Genomic DNA, 14,659 nt, shown 5'->3' on the forward strand with positions numbered 1-14,659 from the left:
TGCATTCTATTGGCTGATTGGAACAGCCAGTAGAATGCGAGCTCAATCCTATTGGCTGATTGCATCAGCCAATAGGATTTTTTCTACCTTAATTCCGATTGGCTGACAGAATTCTATCAGTCAATCGGAATCTAAGGGACCCCATTCATTACGAAGAAGACGTCGTTTGAAGAGGATACTCCACGTCGGATGTCTTGAAGATTGACCCGCTCCGCGCCGGAAGGATGAAGATAAAAGATGCCGTCTGGATGAAGACTTCTGCCGTCTGGAGGACCACTTCTGCCCATCTGGAGGACCACTTCTGCCCGTCTGGAGGACCACTTCTGCCCATCTGGAGGACCACTTCTGCCCGTCTGGAGGACCACTTCTGCCGGCTTCGTTGAGGACATCTTGCCGCTTGGATGAAGACTTCTCCCGGTAAGTGAATCTTCGGGGGTTAGTGTTAGGATTTTTTTAAGGGTGTATTGGGTGGGTTTATTTTTAAGATTAGGGACTTTGGGCCGCAATAGAGCTAAATGCCCTTTTAAGGGCAATGCCCATCCAAAAGCTTAGCTTTTTTAGTTAGTATTTAATTTGGGGGGTTGGTTGTGTAGGTGGTGGGTTTTACTGTTGGGGGGGTTGTTTTTTATTTTTTTTACAGAAAAAAGGAGCCAATTTCTTTGGGGCAATGCCCAGCTAAAGGCCCTTTTAAGGGCTATTGGTAGTTTAGTTTAGGCTAGGTTTTTTTTTTTATTAATGGGGGGATTTTTTATTTTGATAGGGCTCTTAGATTAGGTGTAATTAGTTTAAAGATCTTGTAATTTGTTTTTTATTTTCTGTAATTTAGTGGGGGGGTTTTGTGATTCAGCTAATTTAATTGATTTAATTGTATTTCATGTAGGGAATTTATTTACTTGTAGTGTAAGATTAGGTGTTATTGTAACATAGGTTAGATTTTATTTTACAGGTCAATTTGTATTTATTTTAGCTAGGTAGTTATTAAATAGTTAATAACTATTTAGTAACTATTCAAACTAGTTAAAAAAAACACCAACTTGCCTGTAAAATAAAAATAAACCCTAAGATAGCTACAATGTAACTATTAGTTATATTGTAGCTAGCTTAGGGTTTATTTTATAGGTAAGTATTTAGTTTTAAATAGAAATAATGTAGTTATTATAGTATTTTATTTAGATTTATTTAAATTATATTTCAATTAGGGGGTGTTAGGGTTAGACAGGTTTAGGGGTTAATAAATTTAATATAGTGGCAGCGACGTTGGGGCGGCAGATTAGGGGTTAATAAGTGTAGGTAGGTTGCGGCGACATTGGGGGAGGCAGATTAGGGGTTAATAAATATAATGTAGGTGTCGGCGATGTTGGGGCAGCAGATTAGGGGTTAATAAGTATAATGTAGGTGGCGGCGATGTTAGGGGCGGCAGATTAGGGGTTAATAATATTTAAATTGTGTTTGTGAGGCGGGAGTGTGGGGGTTTAGGGGTTCATATGTTTATTCTAGTGACGGCGATGTCGGGAGCGGCAGATTAGGGGTCAATAATTTTATTCTAGTGTTTGCGAAGCAGGAGGGCCTCGGTTTAGGGGTTAATAGGTAGTTTATGGGTGTTGGTGTACTTTTTAGCACTTTAGTTATGAGTTTTATGCTACGTCTCTGTAGTGTAAAACTCATAACTGCTGACTTTAAAATGCGTTAGGAATCTTGATGGGGTAGGGTGTACCGCTCACTTTTTGGCCTCCCAGGACAGACTCGCAATACCAGAGCTATGAAAGTCCCATAGAAAAAAGGGTTTACAAAGTTTATGTAAGTAGTTTTGCGGTAAGGCCAAAAAAGCGTGCAGTGCCCCTAAACCTGCAAGACTCGTAATACCAGCGGTAGTGAAAAAGCAGCGTTAGCACCTGTAAACGCTGCTTTTTCATCTTACCACAAAACTCGTAATCTAGCTGTTATTTATTAATAGTAGGTTTTATTTAGATTTATTTTAATTACATTAAAGTTAGGGGTGTTAGATTTAGGGTTAGATTTAGGCGTGAATAACTTTAGTATAATGGCGACGATTTTGGGGGCAGCAGATTAGGGGTTAATAACAGTAATGTAGGTTTGCGGCAATGTTAGGGAAAGTGGATTAGGGGTTAATAATATTTAACTAGTGTTTGCGATGCGGGAGTACAGCGTTTTAGGGGTTAATATGTTTATTATAGTGGCGACGTTGTCCGGAGCGGCAGATTAGGGGTTAATAATTTTATTTTATTATTTGCGATGTGGGTGGGCCTTGGTTTAGGGGTTAATAGGTAGTTTATGGGTGTTAGTACACTTTTTAGCACTTTAGTTATGAGTTTTATGTTACAGCTATGTAGCATAAAACCCATAACTACTAACTTTCAGTTTACGGTATGGATCTTGACGGTATTGGCTGTACCGCTCACTTTTTGGCCTCCCAGGCAAACTCGTAATACCGGCACAAAGGAAGTCCCATTGAAAAAGGACTTTTGGAAAGCTGCGGTAGTTACATCGCGTTATGGCCAAAAAAGTGTGCGGTGCAGCTAATACCAGAGGTAGTGAAAAAGAGCCATAAGGCTGCTTTTTCACTCATACCGCAAAACTCGTAATCTATCCGTTAGTTTTTTTTAGACTTAGGCTTTTTTATTTTGGGGGTTGTTGGGAGGGGGGTTTTACTGTTAGGGGGTCTTTATAATTTTTTTATGTAAAAGAACTGTTTAACTTAGGTCAATGCCCTACAAAAGGCAATTTAAGGGCTATTGGTAGTTTATGGTTAGGTTAGGGTTTTTTTTTATTTGGGGGGGCTTTTTTGTTTTTATAGGACTATTAGATTAGGTGTAATTTTTATTATTTTGGATAATTTAGTTTATTATTTTTTGCAAACAGTGTTAATTTAGTGATATGCGATGTGGGGGGCTGGCGGTTTAGGGGTTATATAGGTTTAATTTAGTATTAGCGATGTGGGGGGCGGCAGTTTAGGGGTTAATAGGTTTATTATAGTAGTAGTGATATGGGGGGGGCGGTGGTTTAGGGGTTAATAGCTTTATATAGTGTTGGCGGTGTGGGTGGGCGGTGGATTAGAGGTTAATAGGTGTAATATAGAATTTGCGATGTGGGAGGGTGGTGGTTTAGGGTTTAATAGGTAGTTCATGGGTGTTAGTGTACTTTGTAACATTTTAGTTCTGAGTTTTGTGAAACATTTTTGTTTCGCAAAATCCATAACTACTGGTCTCAGATTGCGGAATGGATCGCGGCAGTATAGACCATTTTAACCAGAATGCACAACCTGTAATACAGCGCTATGAAAATCCAGCACTCAAAAGTCATTTTTGAGTACGGAATGGAGAGTTGCGTTACAGGCTAAAATGCTTGCGGTATAGTTGTACTGCAGCGACTTGTAATACTGGAGACCTGCCATTCTGCGCTTAATGGCCAATTTTTTCAGTGGTATAGCCGTACCACACCATACCGCAAAACTTGTAATCTAGGTCATTGTGAACATTTTGTTTAAAATTTGTACGCTTATAGGCATGCACAGCATACTTCATTAGGGAGTGCACCCACTGTAATTCACTAACTATATATACACCTTTACTTATTAAAACAACCATTTACACACTCATATATACCCTTTCACACTCATTGGTTATAAACAAATATATACACATACACACTCACCCCCCCCATGTCCATACCCCTTCTCATCCCCCCATACCACTGCTCTCCCCCACTTCCATGTCCCTTCTATCTCCCCATTCCTTATCTATAACCCTTCTCTCCCCCTTCTATAACCCTTCCCCATGCCTCTTCTCTTCTAATCCCCTTATCTCTTCCCTCTTGCCCCATCCCCCATAGCCCCCTCCGCACTCTAACCTTACCGCTAATTCCAGCTCTGCTTGCCTGCAGTGCACTGGAATGTTCTGCATGAAAGCCTGGCAAAACAAGAGCCAGGACCCAGCAAGGACCTAGTAGGGGTACCTCTCAAAAGGACGGGGGCACTGCATGACGGGTGTGGGGCTGGTTAGGGGAGATCTTTGACCTCCATACTGGTCCTTTGAAATACTACATAGCTCCACAGGCCTCAATACTCATATTTGTACAATCTATTTGAATCATCAATTAAAATATTGGGTTTCAAGAACCTTTAAGATCTTTTGAAAGTAAATACAGTTCTAAAAATTCATTATTTTGTTCTCACACAAACCAAAAAGAAATGCCCAGTTACAAATAATATAAAGGTAACCTAGGATGAAATAAAGACAGATATTGGCAGTATGAGGTGATAGGCATGTTGTGGTGAGATGCTTACTTCTTTGTGCCATAAACCCAAGCTACTGCAATGTTTTCCAGGATGACCACAATGGTGAGTGGTAGTGTGGCAGAGTAATCATCAAACATGGTGACGAAATAATTTCCAGAACGCTGAACAAAGATCAAACCCAGCAGGAAGGCAAGGATGCAACAGCTGACTACAATTAGTAGCAGAAAGAAAAATTATATGGTGTAGCGATGTGCATGAAATTAATAACATAGAACATAAGTATCAAAGAGATGCACAAATTATCCACAGGTGGATCCATCTATGAGACTTACACTATCTTGCTTAAAGTAATGGCAAACTTTAGCTAACCAAATGCCCTATATGTAATCTTTGTCATTAAAAAAAAAAAAAAGTATATGTGTTAAATCAATACCTATAGTAATGTTTCTACTGCAATGTTATGCCGGCCCTCTGGGACAAGCTCTTTTTTATTTATGACAATTCAAATTAATATCCAATCAGTGTATTTGTCATATGACAATCTTGGGCGGGACTGCTCTCTATGTCACAGCCTAGCCAAAAGAGGAAATGAAGGGGGAGGAGGAACAGAAGATACCAAGTAGGATTATAAATCTTTTATTCTAAAATATATACACACTTTATTATGCGTTTTTGCTTGTTTATTGCAACATTCATAAAGTCTGAAATTTACCATCACATTAACCTTCAAAGGCAGGACACTATTACCAGGATTACTTTGCTGTGCAGCTGCGGTAGATAGGGAAATTCATATTTTAACCTATTTTGGTGAGATAATCCTATTATATAGAAGGCCAAGGCCTCTAGTTATCAAGCCGTCAACCGCAAATATGCTGGAATTCCGCAGCGTATTTGTGGCGAGGCTGATTCGCCATAGTTATCAAGCCCTACAGACCGTCAAAAGTAGAATCTAGTGACGTAACATACGATCCGCCGGACACAGATCGATTGACCTCGCATTCTATTGGCTGATTGGATCAGCCAATCGGATTGAAGTTCAATCCGATTGGCTGATTACATTAGCCATTCGGATTTTTCCTACCTTAATTCCGATTGGCTGATAGAATCCTATCAGCCAATCGGAATTCAAGGGACGCCATCTTGGATGATGTCATTTAAAGGAATATTCATCCGTCGTTAGTTGTCGGCCTAGAAGGATATTCCGCGCCGGAGTTCTTCAAGATGGAGCCGTTCCTCGTCGGATGGATGAAGATAGAAGATGCCGCTTGGATGAAGCCTTCTCCCGGTCCGGATGTCCTCTTCTGGCCCATCGGATGAAGACTACTGGACAGATCGGATGACCACTGGTGCCCGGCTGGGTTAAGACGGCTCAAGGTAGGGTGATCTTTAAGGGGTTAGTGTTAGGTTTTTTTAAGGGGGTTTGGGTGGGTTTTAGAGTAGGCTTGGGTGTGTGGGTGGTGGGTTTTAATGTTGGGGGGTTGTATTTCTTTTTTTTTTTTTACAGGTAAAAGAGCTGATTACTTTGGGGCAATGCCCTGCAAAAAGCCCTTTTAAGGGCTATTTGTAATTTAGTATAGGGTAGGGCATTTTATTATTTTGGGGGGCTATTTTATTAGGGGGCTTAGATTAGGTGTAATTAGTTTAAACTTCTTGTAATTTTTTATTTTCTGTAATTTAGAGTTGTTGTTTTTTTGTACTTTAGTTATTTTTAGTTAATTTTATTTAATGTTAGGTAATTGTAGTTAATTTAATTTATTTAATGATAGTGTAGTGTTAGGTGTAATTGTAACTTAGGTTAGGATTTATTTTACAGGTAATTTTGTATTTATTTAGCTAGGTAGCTATTAAATAGTTAATAACTATTTAATAGCTATTGTACCTAGTTAAAATAAATACAAAGTTGCCTGTAAAACAAAAATAAACCCTAAAATAGCTACAATGTAATTATTAATTATATTGTAGCTATCTTAGGGTTTATTTTATAGGTAAGTATTTAGTTTTAAATAGGATTAATTTATTTAATTATAGGAATATTTATTTAGATTAATTTAAATAATATTTAAGTTAGGGGGGTGTTAGACTTAGGTGTAGGGGTTAATTCATTTAATATATTGGCGGCGGTTTGGGGGGTAGATTAGGGGTTAATCAATGTAATGTAGGTGGCGGAGGGCTCCGGGTGCGGTGGTTTAGGAGTTAAACAATTAATTTATTTGTGGAGGGTTCCGGGATCGGCAGGATAGGGGTTAATAACTTTATGTAGGTGGCGGCAGTATAGGGGGCAGCAGATTAGGGGTAATAGGTATAATGTAGGTGGCGGTGGGGTCTGGGAGCGGCGGTTTAGGGGTTCATATATTTATTATAGTGGCGGCGGGGTCCAGGAGCGGCGGTTTAGGGGTTAATACATTTATTTAGGTGTGGGGGGCTCTGGGAGCGGCGGTTTAGGGGGTAAAACTGTATAGTATAGTGTGGGTGCTTAGTGACAGGCTAGCAAGAAAGCTGCAAATAAGCCGATGAGCAGCGAGATCGATGACTGTCAGTTAACAACAGTCCGCTGCTCATCGCACCGTACTTGGTGCGCGGCTTTTTGACAGCTTTCTTGATAACTTTGGCAAACGTATTCAGGTCCACGGCGAGGGGGAGAGAGAGCAAAAGAGAGGGAGAGAGAGCAAAAGAGAGGGAGAGAGAGCAAAAGAGAGGGAGAGAGAGCAAAAGAGAGGGGGAGAGAGCAAAAGAGAGGGGGAGAGAGCATGCGCAAAAGAGGGGGGAGATAGAGAGCACAAAAGAGAGAACGCAAAAGAGAGGGGGGAGAGAGAGAGCGTAAAAGAGAGGGGAGAGAGAGAGCGTAAAAGAGAGGGGGAGAGCGTAAAAGAGAGGGGAGAGAGAGAGCGTAAAAGAGAGGGGGAGAGCGCAAAAGAGAGGGGGAGAGAGCGCAAAAGAGAGGGGGAGAGAGCGCAAAAGAGAGGGGGAGAGAGCGCAAAAGAGAGGGGGAGAGAGCGCAAAAGAGAGGGGGAGAGAGCGCAAAAGAGAGGGGGAGAGAGCGCAAAAGAGAGGGGGAGAGAGAGAGCAAGAGGTGGGACCGCTGTACTGCAAGAAATGGCCCATGTGAACGGGCTTTAGGACTAGTTTTATATAAAAGACTAGCAAACAATGAGATAGATGATAAGAGAGACATTTTTTTTTGTAATTCAGCCCCATCAGTCTCACAGATTTTATATTTAGCAAAAATGTTCTATATTTGCGTCTCCCATTCATTGGAGAAAATCTCAGTCTTCATAACGTTATGACATTACCAGATGAGTGCTGATTTGTGCTCCCTCTCACGAGTTAACTTTGCTAGACGGAGGCTTTTTGTGTGTATCGGGTAGTGAGCGTATTACAAGTTGTAAGTAAAAAGTTTTTGCACGAGCGCTAACTCAACATGCGCAAAAAGCCGAAGTACGAATGCTGCAACCGCGTTAACGTATTCCCCCATAGACTTCAATAGATCTTGAAAAGTGGAAAAAAATAACACCCTTACTCACGTGCAAACCCGATCACATTTTCTCAAGTGCGCTAACCCGACATCAAATATTAATATTTTACATTCCAATGTTCTTCACATAGAAGAATATGTTCTATATATTCTTAAATACATATTTCTAATATGTATTTAACATGTTGTGAAACGCTAGGATTTACCATTGTAATAAATAAAAGGGACTTTCATTCATGAAGTATAAAATACTTCATTCTAAAAGCCACTTTATTTGTTAGCAGTATTCGCTGCGCTGAGCTGCTAAAGGCAGCCCACGGCAGAACGCTAACTGGCTAAGAGGTGACATTTCCACCTCTTAGCCAATAGCCGTGTGGAAAATCCAGTTTGGTGCTGTGTTTTGTGGCGTAAAGCTGGATTTCCCTACAGCTATTGGCTAAGAGGTTGAAAGTCACCTCTCAGCCAAATAGCATTCTGCCGTGGGCTGCCTTTAGCAGCGCAGCGAACAAGTTAAAATATTATGGGCAAGATTATAAATGGAGTGCAAAATATCGCTTACACAAAAGCGTTATGTGGTCTTCACTTAGTAATAAGTGATATGGCATGAGAACTAGCACAGTGAAGGGGGTAAGTCAAACAGCGATGGGCAGCAGATTGTAAATATATATGTATATTAACATATACATATATATTTATGTGTTTATCCTAAATGTATATAAGCAAATACATATATATTTACAGGGAACACACAGTTCCCATAGACTGCAATGTAAAGGCACTTTTTAGTATATAAAGAATATTCTTTATTTTGGAGGCAATTGGGGTTATTCTGACCTCTGGTTAATTTTCTGAGCGCTAATTGCTACAGCAAGCTCGCGGTAGCAATAACCAGCAACTAGTTATGGCTGGTTATTTATTGCACGCCCACAAATGGACAAATTTGCCCATTTATGGGCATGCGATAAATTAGCGCTTCACTTGTAATATCGTTAATATATTTGTTATAGTCTTAACAAATGGAGAGCAATATATATATATTTGCCTTCATAAGTTTACATACCCTGGCAGAATTTGATTTTTTAGCCATTTTTCAGAAAATATGAATGATAATACAAAAACTTTTCTTTAACTCATGGTTAGTGTTTGGCTGAAGCCATTTATTATCAATCAACTGTGTTTACTCTTTTTAAGTCATAATGACAACAGAAACTACCCAAATGACCCTGATCAAAAGTTTACATACCCCAGTTCTTAATACCGTGTATTGCCCCCTTTAACATCAATGACAGCTTGAAGTCTTTTGTGGTATTTGTGGATGAGGCTTTTTATCTTCTCAGATGGTAAAGCTGCCCATTCTTCCTGACAAAAAGCCTCCAGTTCCTGTAAATTCTTGGGCTGTCTTGCATGAACTGCACGTTTGAGATCTCCCCAGAGTGGCTCAATGATATTGAGGTCAGGAGACTGAGATGGCCACTCCAGAACCTTCACTTTATTCTGCTGTAGTCAATGACAGGTCAACTTGGCCTTGTGTTTAGGATCATTGTCATTTTACAATGTCCAAGAACGTCCCATGCGCAGCTCCCGGGATGTTGAATGCAAATTTTCCTCCAGTATTTTTTGATGACATACTGCATTCATCTTGCCATCAATTCTGACCAAATTTCCTGTGCCTTTGTAGCTCACACATCCCCAAAACATCAGTGATCCACCTCCGTGTTTCACAGTAGGAATGGTGTACATTTCATCATAGGCCTTGTTGACTCCTCTCCAAGTGTAGCATTTATGGTTGTGGCCAAAAAACTCAATTTTGGTCTCATCACTCCAAATGACTTTGTGCCAGAAGGTTTGAGGCTTGTCTTTGTGCTGTTTGGCATATTGTAAGCGGGATACTTTGTGGCATTTGCGTAATAATGGCTTTCTTCTGGCGACTCGACCATGCAGCCCATCTTTCTTCAAGTGCCTCCTTATTGTGCATCTTGAAACAGCCACATCACATGTTTCAGAGAGTCCTGTATTTAACCTGAAGTTATTTGTGGGGTTTTCTTTGCATCACGAACAATTCTCCTGGCAGTTGTGGCTGAAATTTTAGTTGGTCTACCTGACCGTGGTTTGGTTTCAACAGAACCTCTCATTTTCCACTTCTTGATTAGAGTTTGAACACTAAAAACAGAAAAAAGTGCTGCGCTAGACTGTACACCCACTGCCTCTCCTAGGGAACCCCTCCACAGGGATAACCAAACTATAAAGAAAAAATGGAAGAAAGGAGGGTGCTCTAGCTGACTGTGATAGGGATAACTTCAAGTAATGTGAGGTATAGGCACAATATACTTGAGTGCTATAAGGTGAAAATTTATAAAGAATATATAAGTAAAAATAGAGAGTATATATTACTCAGTGGTAGTCTGCTATTAAACAGTGTTTGTACAGGTCAGAAAATGAAACTTTGTGTATATGTAAATAATGTTTTAATAGTTACAGATAACATAAAAACATAAAATCTTAGTGAAAGCTAATAATCTGTATTAGATAAAAAAAAACTATGTTGCGTATAGATACTTCTAAGTATACTAAATACGGAACGAACTTTGTTACATATAGGTTGAAAAAATGCTATATTGAATCTTAGAAAACTTGTAGCATAAAGTTACTTTGTAGCAAATATATTATCAAAAATATTTTTTAGAAAATATATTCTTAGCATACATTGAAAGGCACTATCTGTGCAGCTGCAAAGTAGATCCTAGAAAAATCAGACTAAGATATCGAACATAAAAAAGGATTACATTTGAAATTAAAATACATACATAAACAACTTAAATGTAATAAAATGTAGGACTATTGTCATCAAAAGTCCAAAATAATAAAAATGTCCAAAAAGAGAAAATATCAGTGACGTCTCCCAAAAGCGCCAAAACAAATACCACCTTTAAAATACGGCCTTAAAAAATATTTTGCCTTAAAAGATAGCCTTGAAAATAAAGCCAAAAGTTTTTTTGGGGATAATGTTATGTGTTCAAGCCGTGGAAACTCAAATGAGTGTTGGTTATTGGCGATGTCACAGTTGATATAGAATAACTTCCCAAATCTATGTGAATAGACAATGTCACTATACATGTTACTTAAATATGTCACTCCTGGTACACAAAACAGTTTACGTTTGTGTAAACTTTTCGTAAAGATGAAATCACTTTTGCGGTCACATATGTTGTTAGTGGTAACAACCTGTACTCACTGTTCTGTGACAGATGGACGGTCTCCTCCAGACATGATGATACAAACCCGAACTTAGTGCAATATTGCACGCAGGTAACTTGTCAGTTCTCCAGTGGCTTTTTTCTTTCTTAGCCTCCTCAAACGGATAATATTACCGGTTGGCGTTCAGGTCACAATAGGCGGTCTCCTCCGGATTTCAGATATGGTCCTGCATTTAGTGCAATTTGCACACAGGTAAATGTAACTTGTCAGTTCACAAGTAAGTATCTTGTCAGTTCACAGGTAGCTCTTTTTCTCTAAAGTGGATATTACTAGTGGGTGATAGTCAAGTCACGAGTTTGGCCAAACTCTAGCGGGACAGAGTGAATATGGATACAGACAAGCTGGTAAGCTTCAACGCGTTTCACGCATTAATTGGGCTTTTTCAAGATAGCTTAGCCAGTTGTCCACGATTGTTCTCTTGTACCTGTGCTTGTCTTTCTATTGGTTAATCTCAAATACAAAGAATAAAGGTGGTATTTCACTTGAGTGGTTTAAGGAGGTAATCAAAATGATCCCGTTTGAATTTTTTCTTCGTGTTCGGCATTTGTAATCCTTGGTTATTAAGATATACAATCTAAAGGTGGTGTTTTGACTCGGTACTTTTAGATGGTTTTGGCATACAATATATCCATAGAGCTGTAGGGAATGTATAAAAATACAGATAATAGAGATATATAGAAATAACTATCTATTCTATAGCAATTTCTAAAATTAGAGTTATCTATCTGAATATTTTCAATACACTAGTTTGCGTAAGATGCACACTATCAATGTCCAATAAGATGTTACAAATTTGAAAGAAGTTTTTCGGTCCAAATTCAAAGATTGAATAAACAACTTCGGTAATAGTGGACTAATTAATTATATTTACACCGCATATTCTACCAGTTTTTATAGAGAACATGCTTAAAAAGCTGGTAATATAAGAATTTTCTGTATTTTAATAATCTTATATTTTTAAATGAGACTCATATCGATCTTCTTCATAAACTCTTACAGTTTATAATAAACTGATTTTTCAAATGTCACCGTATATTTCATAATTTTGTATATATATATATATATATATATACACACACACAATATATATATATATATATATATATATATATATATACTCTAAATATTATTTTAATACAATTACATGGGAACAGACAGGTTGTATATACTACCATAAATATTATGAAAGCTGGGCCTACACCTAGAATTCTTTAATATACAGAGAATGATTCGGTTATTCTTAATTAAACTTACATTCTTTCATATTTGTAAAAACAACTTCTAGTTTAACCTCAAAGAAAGGGTGAGAGGTCTACGTCGGAGTTAAGCCCATTTGGGTACAGTGTATCCATGTAGTAAATTAACTCAGCTTCTTTTCTTAATAATTTTAGTTTGTAATTCCCCCCTCTCCTATCTGGGCGTACTATACAGATATCCCAATACTGTAGGTCTTTAGGATTATTTCTATGGACCTCCTGGAAGTGACTATATAAATGTGTATCAAGATTCCCCTTCTCTTTACCATACAGGTGCTCACGAATTCTGTCTCTGAGGCCTCTGGTGATTTCGCCCAAATAAATAAGGTTACATGAGCATTTAAGCATATAGACAACTCCTTTTTGGGTACATCTTATAGTGTATCTTATAATAAACTCTTTCCCTGTATTGGGGACCAGGAATTTCATAAGTTTTGTACTATATCTACATGCTCTACATGTAAAGCAAGGGTAAAAACCTCTTACATCATGTCCATTTAAATCAACATCTCTTAATCTATTTTGGCTCTTTTTAAACTCACTGGGTGCTAAGTTTGACTTTAGATTATTAGCCCTCCTATAGATAATTTGTGGAAAAGGTGTTATTTTGTCCCCAATAATGGGGTCAGATTTGACGAGGTGCCAATGTCTACTGATAATTTTTCTTATTGTTCTATAATCACTATTATATTGTGTAATAAAGGGTACATTTATAGTTTTTTGATTGTCTCTATTTACAGGACTTTTATAATTTATGAGAGTATTTCTCTCTATCTGATGTTTTTGTTTTTGCTATATCTATATTATTTTGTTCATAACTTCTTTCTTGAAATCTTTTTTCAAGTATTGCTACTTGGGTCTCATAGTCACTTATTTTTGAACAGTTTTTTCTGATCCTAAGGAATTGGCGGAAGGGGATATTGTCAATCCATTTCTTTAAATGGCAACTTTTTCCATGAATGTAATTGTTGGAATCAACAGGTTTAAAAAAACTTTTTGTTTCAAATTTATTTCTTCTAGAGAGATTTCCAAATCTAAAAATGTAATAATATTATCACTATACTGATAGGTAAATGTAAGGCCCCTATTGTTCATATTCATGGTATCAAATAGATTTATGAGTTCTAACTCACTCCTCTGCCATACAATAAGGATGTTGTCTATATATCTCTTATAGAGGACGAGATTCACACTGGGCTCTACCAATGGGATGAAACTTTCTTCCCAATAACTCATAAATAGGTTGGCATAGCTCTGTGCGAATCTCGTTCCCATAGCGGTCCCCTCTATTTGGAGGAAATAGTTTCTATTAAATGAGAAATAGTTATGTTCCAAAATAAAGAGTATACTATCAAGTAGGAACTTCTTCTGATCTGTGTGGATATCTGGATCTTTCTCTAGATAGCTATTTATTGTCGCAATACCTAATTTATGATCAATAGAGCTATACAGAGAGGAGACATCACAGGATGCCAAAATAATATTTTGATTAATTGGGATATCTTAATATTCTTAATACCTGTGTGGAGTCTTTAATGTAGGAATCAAGTTTCTGTACATATTTGGGCGAAACCACCAGAAGCCTCAGAGACAGAATTCACAAGCCCCTGTATTGTATAGAGAAGGGGAATCTTGATACACATTTATATAGTCACTTCTAGGAGGTCCATACAAATAATCAGGGATAGGCAAGGTGTCCGTACACGGACACTGGTGTCTGCAACTGGCTCTTGCAGTGTCCGCCGCCTGTTTTGTGCCAGGGAGGAAGCAGTAGGACAGATGAATACTGGTCCTGACTCACTGCTTGACGAATGCGGCACCAAGTTTTGCGGGGTTGGTGCCATGCCCGTGTGATGCCACGTAAGTGAGAGAGAGGGAAGAAGCAAGCTGCCTGCAGTGCAGCTTGTGTCATGAACCGTTCCGATTCCTTGATCTGTGCGGCAGCGTGGTGCTGGTGTCTGTGTGTAAAAGACCGCTGCCTACTCTGATAAACCTAACCAAGTAAGTAACCAACCATGATGATAATGCAATTAACATCAAGGTGGGTGGGTGTTTGGGTTTTGTCAGGAGCTGCAGAGCCCCCAAGCAGCCTCTTTAAACTGGTTACTCTGACTCCCATCATTCTCAGACAGTATCAAGAGTCCTAGCAGCAGGAGCCTCCAGGATCCTATTGAAACAGGGGTCCCAGACTCCCCCTAATCCTAGGGGCACCCAGTGAACGTGTTAGCAGCCCGGGGATCTGCATGCTTAGACCACCCAGGGAAGAGTGAAGGGTTAAAACAGGCTCTCTGCAGTCAATAGATCTAGGAGAGCTGGTAACAATTCTGTACTGCCTGTCAACCACAGATACATATTTTATTTCTGGGTGCTGATGGGCAGTACATGAAAAGTGCTGCCCATGCTGTATGGAACATAGCTATG

The 14,659-nt window shown here is 38.8% G+C and overlaps 1 protein-coding gene across 1 annotated transcript in view; it reads right to left on the minus strand.

Moving 5' to 3' along the window:
* SLC6A17 (solute carrier family 6 member 17) overlaps positions 1–14,659 on the minus strand; it is a 260,585-nt gene that overhangs the window by 45,472 nt on the left and 200,454 nt on the right. The window contains 1 exon segment of the mRNA XM_053706840.1: positions 4,304–4,463. Coding sequence (XP_053562815.1) covers positions 4,304–4,463 — 160 coding nt within the window.

Source organism: Bombina bombina, chromosome 3, assembly GCF_027579735.1.
Source record: "Bombina bombina isolate aBomBom1 chromosome 3, aBomBom1.pri, whole genome shotgun sequence".
Taxonomy (NCBI): Eukaryota; Metazoa; Chordata; class Amphibia; order Anura; family Bombinatoridae; genus Bombina; species Bombina bombina.